General features: G+C 38.9%; 1 protein-coding gene across 1 annotated transcript in view; it reads left to right on the top strand.

Annotated features, from left to right (window-relative positions):
- The window catches only part of osp (myosin phosphatase Rho interacting protein outspread), a 463,581-nt gene that overhangs the window by 353,551 nt on the left and 94,602 nt on the right, over positions 1-15,428 (top strand). Inside the window, 1 exon segment of the mRNA XM_074087517.1 lies at positions 1,550-1,615. Within this exon segment, the coding sequence (XP_073943618.1) occupies positions 1,550-1,615 (66 nt within the window).

Here is a 15,428-nt window from a genome sequence, read left to right on the forward strand (position 1 = left end):
AGTCATTTTATTGAAAAAAAAAGAGTAACTATTACATATGATACCAAAAGAATGTACTTTAATGATCATGATGATATGCTTGCTTGTTACATATTTGCTGTAACTTATTTTTCAAATGTTTTTCAATAAAAAGACGCGTCAAGATCGCTTACCTTCTTTCTAATGCTAAAAAAACGAAGTATAGGACACAATAAAAAAACTGAAAACATAGCTAGAGCTGAAAATCGAATCCAGTAACTCATCATTCTTGTGATAGATACATCAATATCATACGCCAATCCAAGAAATAACCACACAAGTCAATATTTCTCAATATGTTCTCGAAACATTTATTTTCAAAACTAATTTCACATAGTACCTACCCAACCACAATCCTCCAAGTACGCAAAACACGTATTAGAGATTAATACTGCTATCTGTGAACTAACAATATCAGTTAGACCCTAATAGGTTAATTGGAGGACCATTAATTGTGAACCACTCCACTGTTTACTTCCAAAACGGCATATGTATGGTTCTCACTTCAACTACATACGCTCTTTCTGAAATTAGTGGGTGCATTGTAGGTGCCTGGCTCGACACGACTCGAGATAGTCATCTCTCTCGCTCAGAGTGTCATTTAGCCGCATTTACCTTGTACTGAGCGTTAACCATTGTCTCCAATGAGATAGTAATTATTACGTTTTGTGTTTTCAAGGATTGTAGGGTAAGACGACAGATGTTTGACACTTGATAATGAGAGTTTAAAGGAAAATTATCAATTTAACACATTCTACAGTTTTACGACTGGATAGCCTGTTGAGTTGAAACTAATTGTGATACCTATATTATTTGCCATCTAGTGATTCTGCCACAGAGTAGCCAGTTTTTTACAAGCTTTTATTTAGTTTCACACCTATCCCTGTCTGTAATCAAATCTTGCAAGTGAAATTCGACCAACTTCCAGTAGGTGGATTGACTTGAAATTTGGTATAATTATGTAAATTGCGTGACAATACAATAATCTGGTAGTGACATCCTGGTAGTCCGACCAGGATCGTCTCCACAGGACGGAACTTTTCAATGGTTAATGGCATCGACTTGAAATTTGGTATGCAAATGTAGTTTGGGTGACAATACAAGTACAGTCAACAAAAAATACAGTCAGCAGAAAAAAGCTTGTAGTAAAAATGTTTTTTTTTACCAAAAACTTATTTTTATTGTAAAAGAAAAGAGGACGATGTTGTTCTACAAGTACGGACTTAAAAGTTAAGAGATACTGAGTAACAGCACAGGTAACAGATTGATTCAAACGTTACTTTGTCGTTAATAATCAATTAAAAATCCTTTAACATTGCTACTAGTTATTTCGAGAAGCATACTAAAAGTAGGTGCCTAATCAACGGTTGTCTGTCACAATATTTTTTTTTTATTTTCGGAACTCTCACGGGTTTTTTCCGAAATTCCGGAATACCCATCACTTCAATTGCCACGCCTAATAGCTTACGCGTCCAAAGCCACAAGTAAAGGCTAGTATTATAAATACTAATTGACATTTCTTTTGTTACAGAGATGGCAGCGGAGGTGGTTCGTCTTGTACGACGACGGCGAACTCACATATTCGTTGGATGAACACGTAAGTAGTTTTAATATTTCCCTAATTAATACGCTAGATATATATCTGCGGGAATAAGCTGCATATTGATCGGGTATTCAATAAATTAATAACGTACAATGCAAAATTAATACAGTACAAACAATGAGTTTCTGGGACAGGCTCGTTGGCGCTAGCGTCGTAAGGTCCGTTTGACACCTTTGACATTTGTGTCATGTTTGTGCTTAGTTAAATTACTAATAGGGCCGGGCCAATCACAAGTAAGGCACTTGTCCCACCGCCGACGATGAGCGAGAAGCGAGTAGAGCGAGTAACTAGAAAAGAGTGGGCGAGCAGCGAGAAGCGAGTGTAGTTTTGTCGCTCGGCTGTAAGCGAGTGTTCGCGTGCGATGGGCGATTACTCGCTCCACTCGACTCGCTCGTGCGGGGCGGCCGCAAAGCTGACATCGCTGAGCGAGTATCTATAGCTCAGCGAGTTTTATAGCTCTTGTCGCTGCGACAAAAGATGTAAGCGCGAGTTCTCGCCGACAGTGTGAACAGCCAGCGATCAACTATTAATATATGTGTCTCTTTTACTCACACAGGATCTAATATCTTTTGTTCGTTTCTTGAGCGAGAAAATAGTCGATAGCCAATCGTTTCCTCGCTGGCGGTGAGACAAGTGCCTAAGACTGTTACGTGATACTAACGCCATCTAGCGATATTTCGCCTGCCGAGAAACCATCATGATCAAAAAAAGCTTCTAGAAAATTCTCTCGTGTAATTTAAACTGTATAAACGTATAGGTACTTGGGTAGTACTAGGTTTTTTTCGACTGTCCACACTGACACTTTAATCTAAGTGATAACTTCGCGTTTCTTTAGAAATAAAATAAGTCTTGTATGTCTTTCTTTCCGTAATCTATGGCTGGGTACAAATTCTAGCGCGTCGAGCCTTACCGGGCGCATTGAATAGTACATCTGCCGGTAATTGAGTCGTTAGAAGAGTCCGCGTACAGGCGTTCGCCCTAATACGTTGAGATTATTTCTTCAAAGTATGTGGAAGACTGAACTGATGTTTAAGACTATTAAGTTGTTATTTATTTTGCCTTTTGTAAGTGTTTCATACCATTAAACATGTGTTAAGTTTTATTAAGGATGGTATTCTTTAACTCAGCATCAGCCGGAAGACGTCCACTGTAACAAAGGCCTCCCGCTTAGAACGCCACAATGAGCGACCACTGGTTTCTTGCATCTAAAACCTACCTGTGATATGTGGCAGGACGTTGTTTTACCCGGATTTGAAAAAGCGCTTTTCCTATACCTCAAAACATATGAAGGTACATCTCTATAAAATCAGATCAAATTATAGTAGTTTAGAATTTTTGCGGGTACAGATGAACATACACATACTTTTGGTTTCGCTGTAGTCTTGTAAAAAGCCTACTTTGTTGCTCATGGGCAATGTCAATAAATTAACAAGAGCCTGTCGCGTAATTAATTTAACTTTGGATCGAACACTGAACCACTTTCAAGGCGATCCGAAAGAGATACCTGTTTTTACCAAAACGGGTCACATTCAAGGAAATTCGAAAATAAAAATTTCAGCAAAAACTGACCTTTATTAAAGTTGTATTCATTTTGAAACCGAGACTTGTTCACGATCATTTTTTACACATTGAATGAGGTGTCAAAAACCTTTACACACTGAATATGTACTATTGTACTAGTATTCCTAGCAATTTTTTAGGATAGGTCAATAAGATTGCTGGCCTTTCTGGTGTAAAAAGTTGAAAGATTATGTCATCAACATAAAAGCCATAAATAGTTGTTCAGTAATTATCGGAGAAAATACAATACCTAAACACAGGGTGAAATTAAAATAAAATTACTTCGGAACCCACTCGAGTAGCCAACAGTTTTGCCACCTCCGATCACTATCAAATCATAAACATTTTTCCCCTCACTTATAAATATTCATAATAATTGGCATCGTAAGTATATCGAGTGGACATGAATTTTAATACTTTCCCTATATAGGTGTCTCTGCCGCAAAAACCAGGCGGTCTCCGAAGGCGCTAGCATGGACACTGTCCGAAGCACCGAACAAGTTTTGTGACACTTAGTTTTGTAAGAGCTGCTATGTTCTATGCTAGGGCGACCGTTGGACAGGAAGAGTTCAGCTATTTACACAGAATTGTAGGGTACAAAAAATAGACGGCGTTACTATCTCGAAGATCTACTGCTATGTTAGTGCTACGTTTGTCGCTGATGTAACTTGTTTCTGTCATAGAAAAGGGGTGTTTAAGGCCGCGTTTTCACCAGAGATGTGCGAGGATGCCGAGGAATATTTGTTATGAACCAATAAAAGCGCTCCATTGACCTAACCTCGCCCTGCCCTGTGTTAGTGGAAACAGCTATGCGGAGCGAGGTTTTTGTATATACAAAACAAGCTAAGAATAAATAAATAAATCACACTTGCGATTTGCGGGCGAGTTGAAAGCGAGGCGAGTTCGCGATTTCACCGCGAGTGCGTAACGATTTCGCCGCGACCACGCAGCGAGTTCGTGGCGTAGAGCTACGGGGCTACTACGAAATTCTAAAATCGAAGTTCATGTCGTTTCGTCCCTCTGACACTTATAATATTTAATACGAGAGTGAGAGGGACGGTACGATACGAACTCCGATTTTCGAATTTCAGAGTAGGCCCTCTGGGACGCCATCAGAATTTTCCCGCGAGTACGCAGCGAATTCGTTGCGCGCTCGCGACGAAATCGTTACGCGCTCGCGGCGAATTTGATACGCGCTCGCAACGTACTCACTGCGCGCTCACATCGTTTTCAACTCGCCCGCAAATCGCAAGTGTGATAAGGCCCTAACAATCGTGAGAAGCGACAATGTCCCTGCCTATTTAAGAGGTGCGCCCGCGCATGGTAACGAGGCGAGTGTGAAAGGTGCCCTATAAATTAGTACCTCACTTAATGCGCCCTGGTGTGATGTCCCCGTTACCTCATAAGGTTTGACAGTACAATGCTCACTGTTGTATATGAGGGTTTGCGTTTTGAAAGTTGGGAGTTTTGAAACGTGGTTTAGAGTAGAAGTGTCGGTGTGCAGATAATATTGCGTTTTGGAAATGGTCGTTTATCTAAATAAATCGTGAGTATTGATAATTGAAATATAAATAGCTTTTTCAGCTTATGAGTTACGCGTGATGGAATAGTATTATATATTTAATACAGCGGCAATCCGTTCACTTGCATTTTTAGAACAAAATACCACTTTTTTTCAATAAAATCTGTTATGATTACAATGTTTTACAACACATAAAAAACATCATTCTGGAAATTATAAGTAACCAAAACATTTTTATCTATGAACTAAAACAATGACTTTGTTCACCCCCGACCATTACCACAGTATATATATATAAGCTAAAACAGTATGGAAGCTACGAAGCTACGATCGAAACGAACACACACGAACACACACAGACGCGCGCTCTACACGGCCTCTAAGGGGGTCTCGCGGTACTGCAGTATCGATATGTTCGTAGGTTCCATACTGCTTTAGCTTAGTATATATATATATGTAATGTTTGCTGGAATAATCATTTGATATAAATTATACGAGGCAATCATTCGACGAAGCGAATACATTTGGGATAAAAAAACATGCCACCATCCGATATGGGCTCCGTCCCGCCGTAACTTCATACATACCTCCTCAACATAGATTTTTTATTATAAATATGAAACCTTACTGTACATTATAAACAAGTAATCATGTTACTATTGCGCAACACGCCGCCCCGATGAAACTAGTAGAAAAACTTGTATTACGAGATATCTGAGAGTGAAAATGTGATACTCGACCTCCAGTAACAAATGGCAGGAGATAAACGGACAGACGACAAAAATTTATTTCCTGCACGTACGCTGACAGTATTTGACAATATTAATCAGTTGTTAATCCTCCTTAATAATCTATACGTATGACGAAACAGTCCCCCCTCTAACTTTTAAATCGGGCCGTTAAAAAAAAGGACAACTAGCTAATAGGCAAAAACTCTTCCCCGGGCAGTCGGGTAACAAGACGCACGTTGCAAGACGCAAGTTAAATTTAAAGCCAAGCGAAGTAATAAGTACATAACAAACAATTAATAAAATTAAAATGTTTGTAAAATTACAGTTCTGAACCACTCCATCTTACTTTTTCGAGCTAACACTGTTGAACGATGGATTAAATTTGATGAGACAGCTGGATAATCCAGTCGTTAAAGCCGTAGGAGGTCCACTGTTGATCATAGGTCTCCCCCATAGTCCTCCAGTTCCAACCGAAGCGGCCTGGATCCACCAAGAAGGCTCAGAGGATTTCTCAGGTCATCCGTCCCTTTGTAGGAGTAACTTTAGTAAAATGCAGTAAATTCTATTAAACTGTCAGACCTAATTTACGCAAGCAAAACCGCTGGAAATAGCTATTGTACCTACAATAAAACGGAGTGTATCTACAGATAGTTAAAATAATTATATGCCTGTCATAGACGTAATGAGCGCGTATGATCGCCTGTGATTTCTTTTTATTTCGCATCGCAGGAGTCGGAGAAACTTGATTATTATTCAACGTCAATTGACAGCTATTCGTAGTGGCTTGTGTTCTCGTTAGAATTTGCGTTAAATGCGGCAAGATTAAGTATCTAATTTATTGTGTCAAACTTACAACCGAGATAGTAATGAATGCTCCCTTAACTGAATGCTCCTCTCCATTGCACATATATTTCAAATTTCAACGTTTGTCAATTGTGTTTGTTATTTATTTTATACAATATAGAGTATACGTACATAGTTTAGTTTAGTTTAGTTTATTTATTCACTCAACATAACAATTACATTATATAAATACATTAAGTCAGATTATATAAGAATTTATGCTGAGATCGTCAAAATTTGTAAAAATAAGAAAATATAAAAAAACAATCAATAAAATACAATGTCAAAATAAATTAAATTCGTCCTCAAGGGGGAGTTGTCAAGAAATCAAATTATTAATTATGTCAATGAAAAGTACCTAAATCTAAAACTAAGTATAAATAAATGGTATCTCAAATAGGGATCGTCATAACAAAATAAATTTACTTAAAACATATTTACAAATATTCAAATAATGTCAAGAAAAGATTATTTCCGAAAACTCACTTACAGAATACAGAGGGTTATCCATTAAAAGGCTTTTCACCCGGCGACCGAATGCCTCTTCGCTCAGGTCTTTTATTTCGGCGGGCAGACGTTCGTAATAGGTAGGCCCCACAACTCGCGGATTCTTTCCTGAGAGTGCCATGCGACGTGGGACTGTCCTAAGGCGTCCTGTGGTACGCAAGGTTTTTCCTTACATACATACATGCATACATGCATAATTAGTGTAAAATTATCCTAGTCTACATACGTTCCACTGCTGGGCACATGCCTCTCGAATGAGAGGGCACACGGGCTCAGTGCCGACTGACTGGGAAATTTACACATACTTTTCAATTGCTTCGTAGGTTAATCTAGTTTTCCTTCACCGTAAAGCTCGTGGTAAATTTCAAATGCAATTTTGCACATGAGTTTCGAAAAACCAAGAGAGAGAGCCCGTATTTGAACGCGATCCTCTGCTTGATATGCCATTGGTCCACGCTACCACGGCACACACATTTTAAATGTGTGAACCGTACGTGCAGAGATAATTCCTTTAAACTCTTCGGATGAAGAAATACGCACTTGTCACAAACAAAATGGGAGAGACGTATAAAAGCCGGTTGAAATGAGGCCGTAATCAAGGTCCAGCATTGAGTTATCACCACTTACAGAGCTCATAACACCTACAGCAACTACCGGGGCCGCTGAAGGCGCATGCATATGCAAAGGGTCATAAATTAATGTGAGAGCACGGTAATGAGAAATGCGGAACTGCGCAGGACCGGTGTGGGTGCATCCAGCCTTCATATTATGATTTATTGTGTTGATAGGACTTATTAACAGAGAGCTGCGCGTTCTCGATTCTATCTTGTCGATGGATGACTGCTTTCCAAGCACTGCATTGATATCTAGAAATTCACGTGTCCGTCGCACAGATTAATTCTTGCCAGTGTTATAAATCACACAATATTGAAAAACACAAATTGCTTCGTTGCACTCTAGCTGTCTCTATCAATAATAGTATTGGATAAGGTCCTTACCAAGCCATAGACTCCAAAAAAAATCACGTGCCATTTGTCAAAATTTACGGAGAAGGTTTGAGCCACATCTTTCGTATGCCTTCTTGATGCCTTCCCTGAACGATCCCACAGTGGGAGATTGCCTGATGGAGGTTGGTAATCGATTCCATAGCCTGGTATATTGCACTGTGAAGGATTTAAGAGGTAAAAAGACTGGCCAAAAAGAGAACATTACAACGTTTTAAACAAGTTAGTAAAATTACTGTCACATGCTGACATGGTAATTCGAACGCAATCGATGCTTTCGAAAACAAAATGGACACAGAAATTGAATACGTTTTCGGACGGAAACGTCGTTTTGTTTAAATAAGCAGTTTGGTGTAATATATAGATTTAAAATATGCAGATTGGCTATATACAGATCGGCGAGACAGGTAAATTGCTTGCCAGGGTAAGGTTTCGAGGCGAATTGGCGCAATTCAGTTTTAAGAGAGCTTTGAAGTGAATCGTTTAGTTTAGTAGAAGCCGTATTTTAATTACGTAAAAATATATTATAGTGGTTTAATGTTACATTCACGGAAACCGTCAGCTTTAAACTGAATAACATCATTTCTTGTTTGAGGACTGAATATCCGAGTGCTTGGGGAACCTGAGTATGACGCTCGAGTTCCCGGATTCAATCTCCAATCGGGGGAGATATTTATCTGTATGAAAAATACAAATATGTTTGTTTCTGAGTTTTGGATTTTTAATATGTATTTAAAACCTATGTATCTATAAGTATGTTTATCCGTTGTCTAGTACAGTCACCAGCACCAATATCTGACACAACAAGCGTGCATAAATATCTGATACGACTCTTATTTCTAGGGCCGGAAGGGCGTGTCAAATATTTTTGCACGCTCCGCTGTGGCAGATATTAATGCTGGTGACTGTACCTATAACACAAGCTATGCTTATTTTGGAACAAGGCCAATCGGTGTCAACCATCCCGTGATATGAATGCCGAGAATACGGAATGTTGAGAAGCCAAGTTCGATTCCTGGACCGTCGCTTTATATGATTTTTTCAGTGTTTTCAGTGTTGATTCTACTTATGATCGTGTGTATTTTCGCGTCCAAACAAATTTTCATACCTACTCGTGAGTGCTATTATAACTACATAAGATACAATACGCTAAAATTGGACAAATTTTTGGTGACACCCTGATCTATAGTCTATCTGACACCTCTAACAAGTTGCACTTTAATCCGTTGCATTTCAAACCCTAAGGCTACGTTTACCTGCCATGGGAGCCCGATTAGGCGGCAGTGCTAATAGTGAAGCCCTATATTTATTGGCTTTGCGAGCCCTTACAACGCTCATCGTCGCTGACCCGTGCATTCGCCACTGACACCTAATTAAAGAGCTGTAATTAAAATAGCCCTTCTAGATACCTTGACGAGTTCGTGTGTGTGTGACAATCTGTAGAACCCTGTACCAGGAAGTTTGCTGCCTTAGGCTGTGTTTCCACCAAAGATGTGCGAGGATGTGTAGCGAGGAATGTGTTTGAATAGAGACCCTTCATTTACTTATCCTAGCACATGTCTTGTAGGAACGGAGCCATAACACTTAAATTGACAGTGTGCACTAGAATGAACACGATTCAAGACTACTTTGTTTTTGAATAAATAAATAAAGAAATTAATAATAATTAAAATAAAATTAATAATTAATATTATTCCCGGCCGAAACCGCAGTGTATAAAAATGAATAATCTACTTTTTATTTTTTAAACCTGCATCCATTTTAACTTTTGCTAATTGCGTTTGCGTTTATAGAAGCAATTATTCGACAAATTGATAGTTTGGTGCCTCTAAAGCGTCGTGTTAGTACAGCCACTAAGTATAAAGCCTACAGTGACACCAAATGGATAGCGGCTGCGCGGGCGCATTAATTACCCACTTAATCTTAATTCGGCGTAATCGCCGCTTGTTTATGATCGATACTATCGCGCTCTGCAGTCATAATTGTTGCTCTAGTTAACATTGTGTTAGATTATTGATACGAGTTTTATTGAAAAATTTAATGATAATTGATTGGTCATTTCGTTTTTAACAGTTTTAACTGGTTCATGAACTTCACGGTTAGTTACATTTATTTATTGGATATATTTTCTAGGGCAGTGGTTTCTAAAATATTTGTGGATTTGGCCCCAAAATTTGTACCCATGATGATAAATAGCATCTTGTTCGTCACACCTCAAACCAAGTCCTCCCCCCAGGTTCGGAATTAATGTTCTAGAGGATGTACTCTGAAACAGCTGTACTACTGTTTAATACGAGAGCGAGAGGGACGGTACGATACGAACTTCGAGTTTCGTAGTTAGCCCAGCAGGATGCAGGCCGGTTCCAACCGAAGCAACTGGAGTTCAATATGGGGAAGTCCTATATCTAACTGTGGACGCCCTTCGGCTAATTTAAGTGGTCAGCCATAAATTTCGTCACACACTAAGTTCAATATGGGGAAGTCCTATATCTAACTGTGGACGCCCTTCGGCTAATTTAAGTGGTCAGCCATAAATTTCGTCACACACTAAGTTCAATATGGGGAAGTCCTATATCTAACTGTGGACGCCCTTCGGCTAATTTAAGTGGTCAGCCATAAATTTCGTCACACACTAAGTTCAATATGGGGAAGTCCTATATCTAACTGTGGACGCCCTTCGGCTAATTTAAGTGGTCAGCCATAAATTTCGTCACACTTTAGGGAGGGGAGGGGAGGATGGGGCGGTTAGTGACAGAAACAAAATGATTGCAAGCTTTTCGGCCCCAACGGCTACCTCTTCTCCGTGCTATATGGCCTGTCCAATGCCACTTCAACGAGCTAATTCGCTTGTATGTGCCGATGATGAATAACCGCGTAGAATTCGTTAATCGCTATCCCGTGGGAACTATGCAATTTTCCTTGATAAAAACTATCCTATTGTCCTTCCCCGGGACTCACTATCTGTATGCCAAATTTTATCTAAATTGGTTCTGCGTTTTTCATGTGTTGCGTCGTGAAATAAACAGACAAGCAGATATACAAACACAAATTCTAAAAACTTACCCCAGCCAATTTTTTTTTAATATCTTCCATGTACAGACTCTCGACCCCCTTCAGCTTTATAAAATAAAATAAAATAAATAAATATCACGGGACAATTCATACCAATTGACCTAGTCCCAAAGTAAGCTCAACAAAGCTTGTGTTATGGGTACTAAGCAACGGATAAATATAACTATATAGATAGATACATACTTAAATACATATTAAACATCCAAGACCCGAGAACAAACATTCGTATTTTTCATACAAATATCTGCCCCGACACGGGAATCGAACTCGAGACCTCAAGCTTCGTAGTCAGGTTCTCTAACCACTAGGCCATCTGGTCGGAAACCAGTGGTGGTGGTGGTGGAATTATATGTATAGATAGATATGATTTTCTTTCTTACTGAAACCAGCAGTTACCTAAGCGTCCGTCCGCGGCGGCGTCCCGTGCGGAATGCGGCCGCTTGTGCAAGATGCTCACCTGTTGCGCGCGCGCCGCTTCCGCATGCGCCGATATTTAGGCATGCGTCTATGTGCACCTATCTTTTGCCAATTGGTCTTTTAGGGTACCGTACGTCAGAAGAAAACCGGCCAAGAGCGTGTCGGACACGCCCAAAATAGGGTTCCGTAGCCATTACGAAAAAAATAAGTAATATTTTTCTAAGGATTTCGTATTCTATACGGAATCTTCCAAGTTTAGGTATATTTTATACCTTAGGCTGCTATTTACTCATAAACTACTAATAATTCTCAAGCAAACTTAGCCGTTATAGTTTTCCTTGAAAGTTTAATATACTTACTACCATCCTGATTTTTTTCAAATTTTTCCACCCACCGGTTTAGATTTTAAAGGGAGGGGGGACGCTCGATTTTAATGAAAATTTGCACTTTAAAGTTGAATATTTCGCAAACAAATCACTGAATCGAAAAGTCGTCTTCGCAAACCCCTAATGGTTTTAAAAGACAATCCAACGATACCATATTTCGCAAAAAAATCACTGAATCGAAAAATCGTCTTCGCAAACCCCTAATGGTTTTAAAAGACCAATTCAACGATACCCCACACTATAGAGTTGGATGAGAAAAAAAATCACCCCCACTTTACGTCTATGGGAGATACCTACCCTATATTTTTTTTATTTAATTTTTAATTGTACTGTTTTGTCGGCATAGTTTACATATATATCCGTGCAAAATTACATCTTTCTAGCATTGATAGTCCCTGAGCAAAGCCGCGGACGGACAAACAGACAGACAGACATGACGAAACTATAAGGGTTCCATTTTTGCCATTTTGGCTCCGGAACCCTAAAAACAGGAACCGTTGTTGGGCAACTTTGTCCCGTCAGTCTGACTTGAGCTTTTTTCTCAGAAATGAGGGGTGACATCTCGTCTAGGCTCTAGGGCTGTAAAAAGATACAGGTTGATTCACTAGAGCTAGCACGAATGGATTGAATGAGTGAATGAAATATCTGTGTGGTTTTAAATACACTTTGCACAAATATAAAGAGTGTCATGCATCGGTAATTTTATACACAAATTTCTAAGTGACATTACTTTCGTTCAATCCATTCGTGTCAGCTATTGTGAATCGATCTGTAAGTAATCTAAGTTCACGTCATCAAAAGATACTTCGTCGCGTACTTTCGCAAAAAAAAACAAACAATACCCTTTCCCAATATTAAACAACGCAAATAACGTCATGATAAATTCTACTATGTAGACATAGTCTTTGTTCGCGTATCTCCTGGAACTATGGCTTTGAGGTACCGATCGATCGCGTTGATTGCGGCGGTGTTCCGTAGGAAAATTGCTAAAAAAATTTCGACACCTAACGTCGTGACTTTTACCCCACACGTCTTGCGATATGCATACAAATTGTACACTAAGGTATTCGCTGGTTACCTAGCAAAGCATAGGAATGATTCACTAGGAATCACCTGGTGTGATTTAAACACAAATTAATAATAGGAAAAATACAAATGTTATCGTTTTTTATATATGTGTGATGTTTGTCCTGGCATGGCAGGTTCTCAAACGGATGCAGTTTGGCAGATTTTTTTTTTCTTTAAAGCAATGTGTTATTTGGAAAATAATAAAAATAATAAAATAATACAAAAACAAGTACCCTTTCCCAACATATTCAACTGCTAATAACGTCAATAAATTTTATCTAGACATGTCTTGATCGCGTATCTCCTGAACTATGGCCTGTGAGGTAACGATCGATCGCGTTGATTGCGGCGGGTTCCGTCGGAAAATTGCTACAAAAATTTCGACACAAACGTCGTGACTTTTACCCCACACGTCTTGCGATATGCAGGCAAATTGTACACTAAGGTATTCGCTGGTTACCTAGCAAAGTATAGGAATGATTCACTAGGTAGCTACCTAGTGTAGTTTAAACACAAATTAATAATAGGACAAATACTAATGTTGTCGTTTTTTTATTGCGTTTCTGTTTGTCTGGCATGGCTGGCTTTCAAACGGATGGACCGATTTCGATGCGTTTTTGTGCGTGAAAGCGAATAAATCCTTGCAGTGGTTCCTAGCTATGTTTCATTATAATCGGTTCAGCCATTTTTGAGATATTGGACTTTAAAATTACCATGTCGGGGGTTCGACTTTTCTAAGTTAGTTAAGTTAATTAACAATAATGTCATTTATTGATTCGTTATAGGGTGAATGAACCATTGTTGATTTTTATTTGAAAAAATATACCACATATTAAATGATAATTATCGGATAGCTCACGTCTGAAATCGAGTTTAGCTCGACATGTTTCGGGCTAATCCGTAACCCTTCGTCTGGGAGCAACGCGACTCGGCGGCTGCTGCAACACGCGCACTGCGCGCCGCCGCTCTGCTCGCGCGACCACCCGACGAAACTAATACCGGCGCACAACTACCCGCGTTTTCATGTCGAGCCAACCTTGATTTCAGACATGAGTTATCCGATATATTATCATGTAATATGAGCGAGTCTCACGGTAGTTTCATGTTAAAAAAAAACATAACCCTCCTTCGGGCAGTCGGGTAATAATACCACGTTCATTCTCTTGCCGCTTTCTTTTTAACATTTTGGAATCTTCATAAAAAGTTGTAGAATAAAAGTAGCTCGATCAGTTATGCTATTAGAATTGAACCTCATATTAAAAGTCCCGTGATCAGAGATACCCCGTATTTTTAACTTGTTACCGGGTAAAACCCACAGGGCAGCATTAGTCATTGATGAAGTAGAGAATTTATTGCTAAGAGGTTATGTTATCTTTTTTGTTTTATTTTTAACTAAACTTCCTTCTAAAAGCATACAGCGTTTCTTGTTATAACCACAAACTTTAAGAGTAGTTAATTAGTAAAGACCCTAATAAAGATGCTTTCATATATTTTATAAAATAGTTACTTTTTACGCAAAATAAATTACCTCGCAATGTACTACTTTGTTTTTTAACCTCCGACGCAAAAAGAGGGGTGTTATAAGTTTGACCGCTATGTATGTCTGTCTGTCTGTCTGTCTGTGGCACCGTAGCTTTTAAACGGTTTTTTTTAAATTTGAAATCAGGTTTTCTAGCGATGGTTCTTTTACATCATATTCGAAATGTGTCACTTTACTGATGTGACGCTGTATAAGCCAAAAAATATGAATGACTTTCTCTCGTATACTCACCCAAAATTCAGTGGTCCTTCGACTCGGATATTTTTATGAGTACAAAACTTAGAACTAAAAATCTCTGCAAATGTGTTCGTTAAGCCTTATTAAGGCTAACGCTAGACTAAGTGGCAGGCAATTAGAGCAGCGACAGGCTTGCGCAAGCGCATCCTGCTTTGCCGTCCTGTCGTAAAGAATTACGTAAATTTGTATGATTGAGATTGTGAATTTCTTGAGATTTGGTTGAAAGAAATTATGTTTTATGTGACATCTAGTTGGTTTCCCAAGGATCCGTGGCAATAAAATGCTAATTCAATACATAATGTATCGTTTTAATATGAAGCTGAAGCTTAAGTTTGATACTGCTTCAACAGTGAAAAAATCAAACTTCTAAGGCAACGCAATCAAAATATCTATCCAAGGTGTTTCCATAATTTATTGAATCAGGCGTTACTTTGTGGAGGTCCATATCAATTAACTAAAAGAGTTTCTTTGCTCACCCGCGACCTAAAAGTCCAGTAAGTAAGTGAGTGAGTGTAAGTGTGCTTCTATACAAATTGCCGTAACCGAAAAACCTATAGGGTACATCCAGGTGTCCTAGAAACTTGAAGTTTGTTATGAAGGTAAGTGTTATAGCACAACTAATAAGAAAAGTCCTAAAATCTTTTTTTTTGACTGTCTGTCTATGTCAGTAACCAACTAAAATGGCCCCAAGATGCATACATTTTGCTTAGGAGAGGGGCTCTGCTAATATAACCTTGATGCGCGTGTGCGACTCGCACTTGACCGGTTTTTTATCGTACTATAGTTATCGTTAAATGCGCTTTACGTTCTATTTGTCTCGAAATATTTACTTAAATTTGAATAATCATAAGGCAATAAACAGCTATTTAAAATTTCATAAATCGAATCCAACAAAATTTCTATGTGGCAACTGTAAAATC

This window comes from Choristoneura fumiferana, chromosome 5 (assembly GCF_025370935.1).
Source record: "Choristoneura fumiferana chromosome 5, NRCan_CFum_1, whole genome shotgun sequence".
Taxonomy (NCBI): Eukaryota; Metazoa; Arthropoda; class Insecta; order Lepidoptera; family Tortricidae; genus Choristoneura; species Choristoneura fumiferana.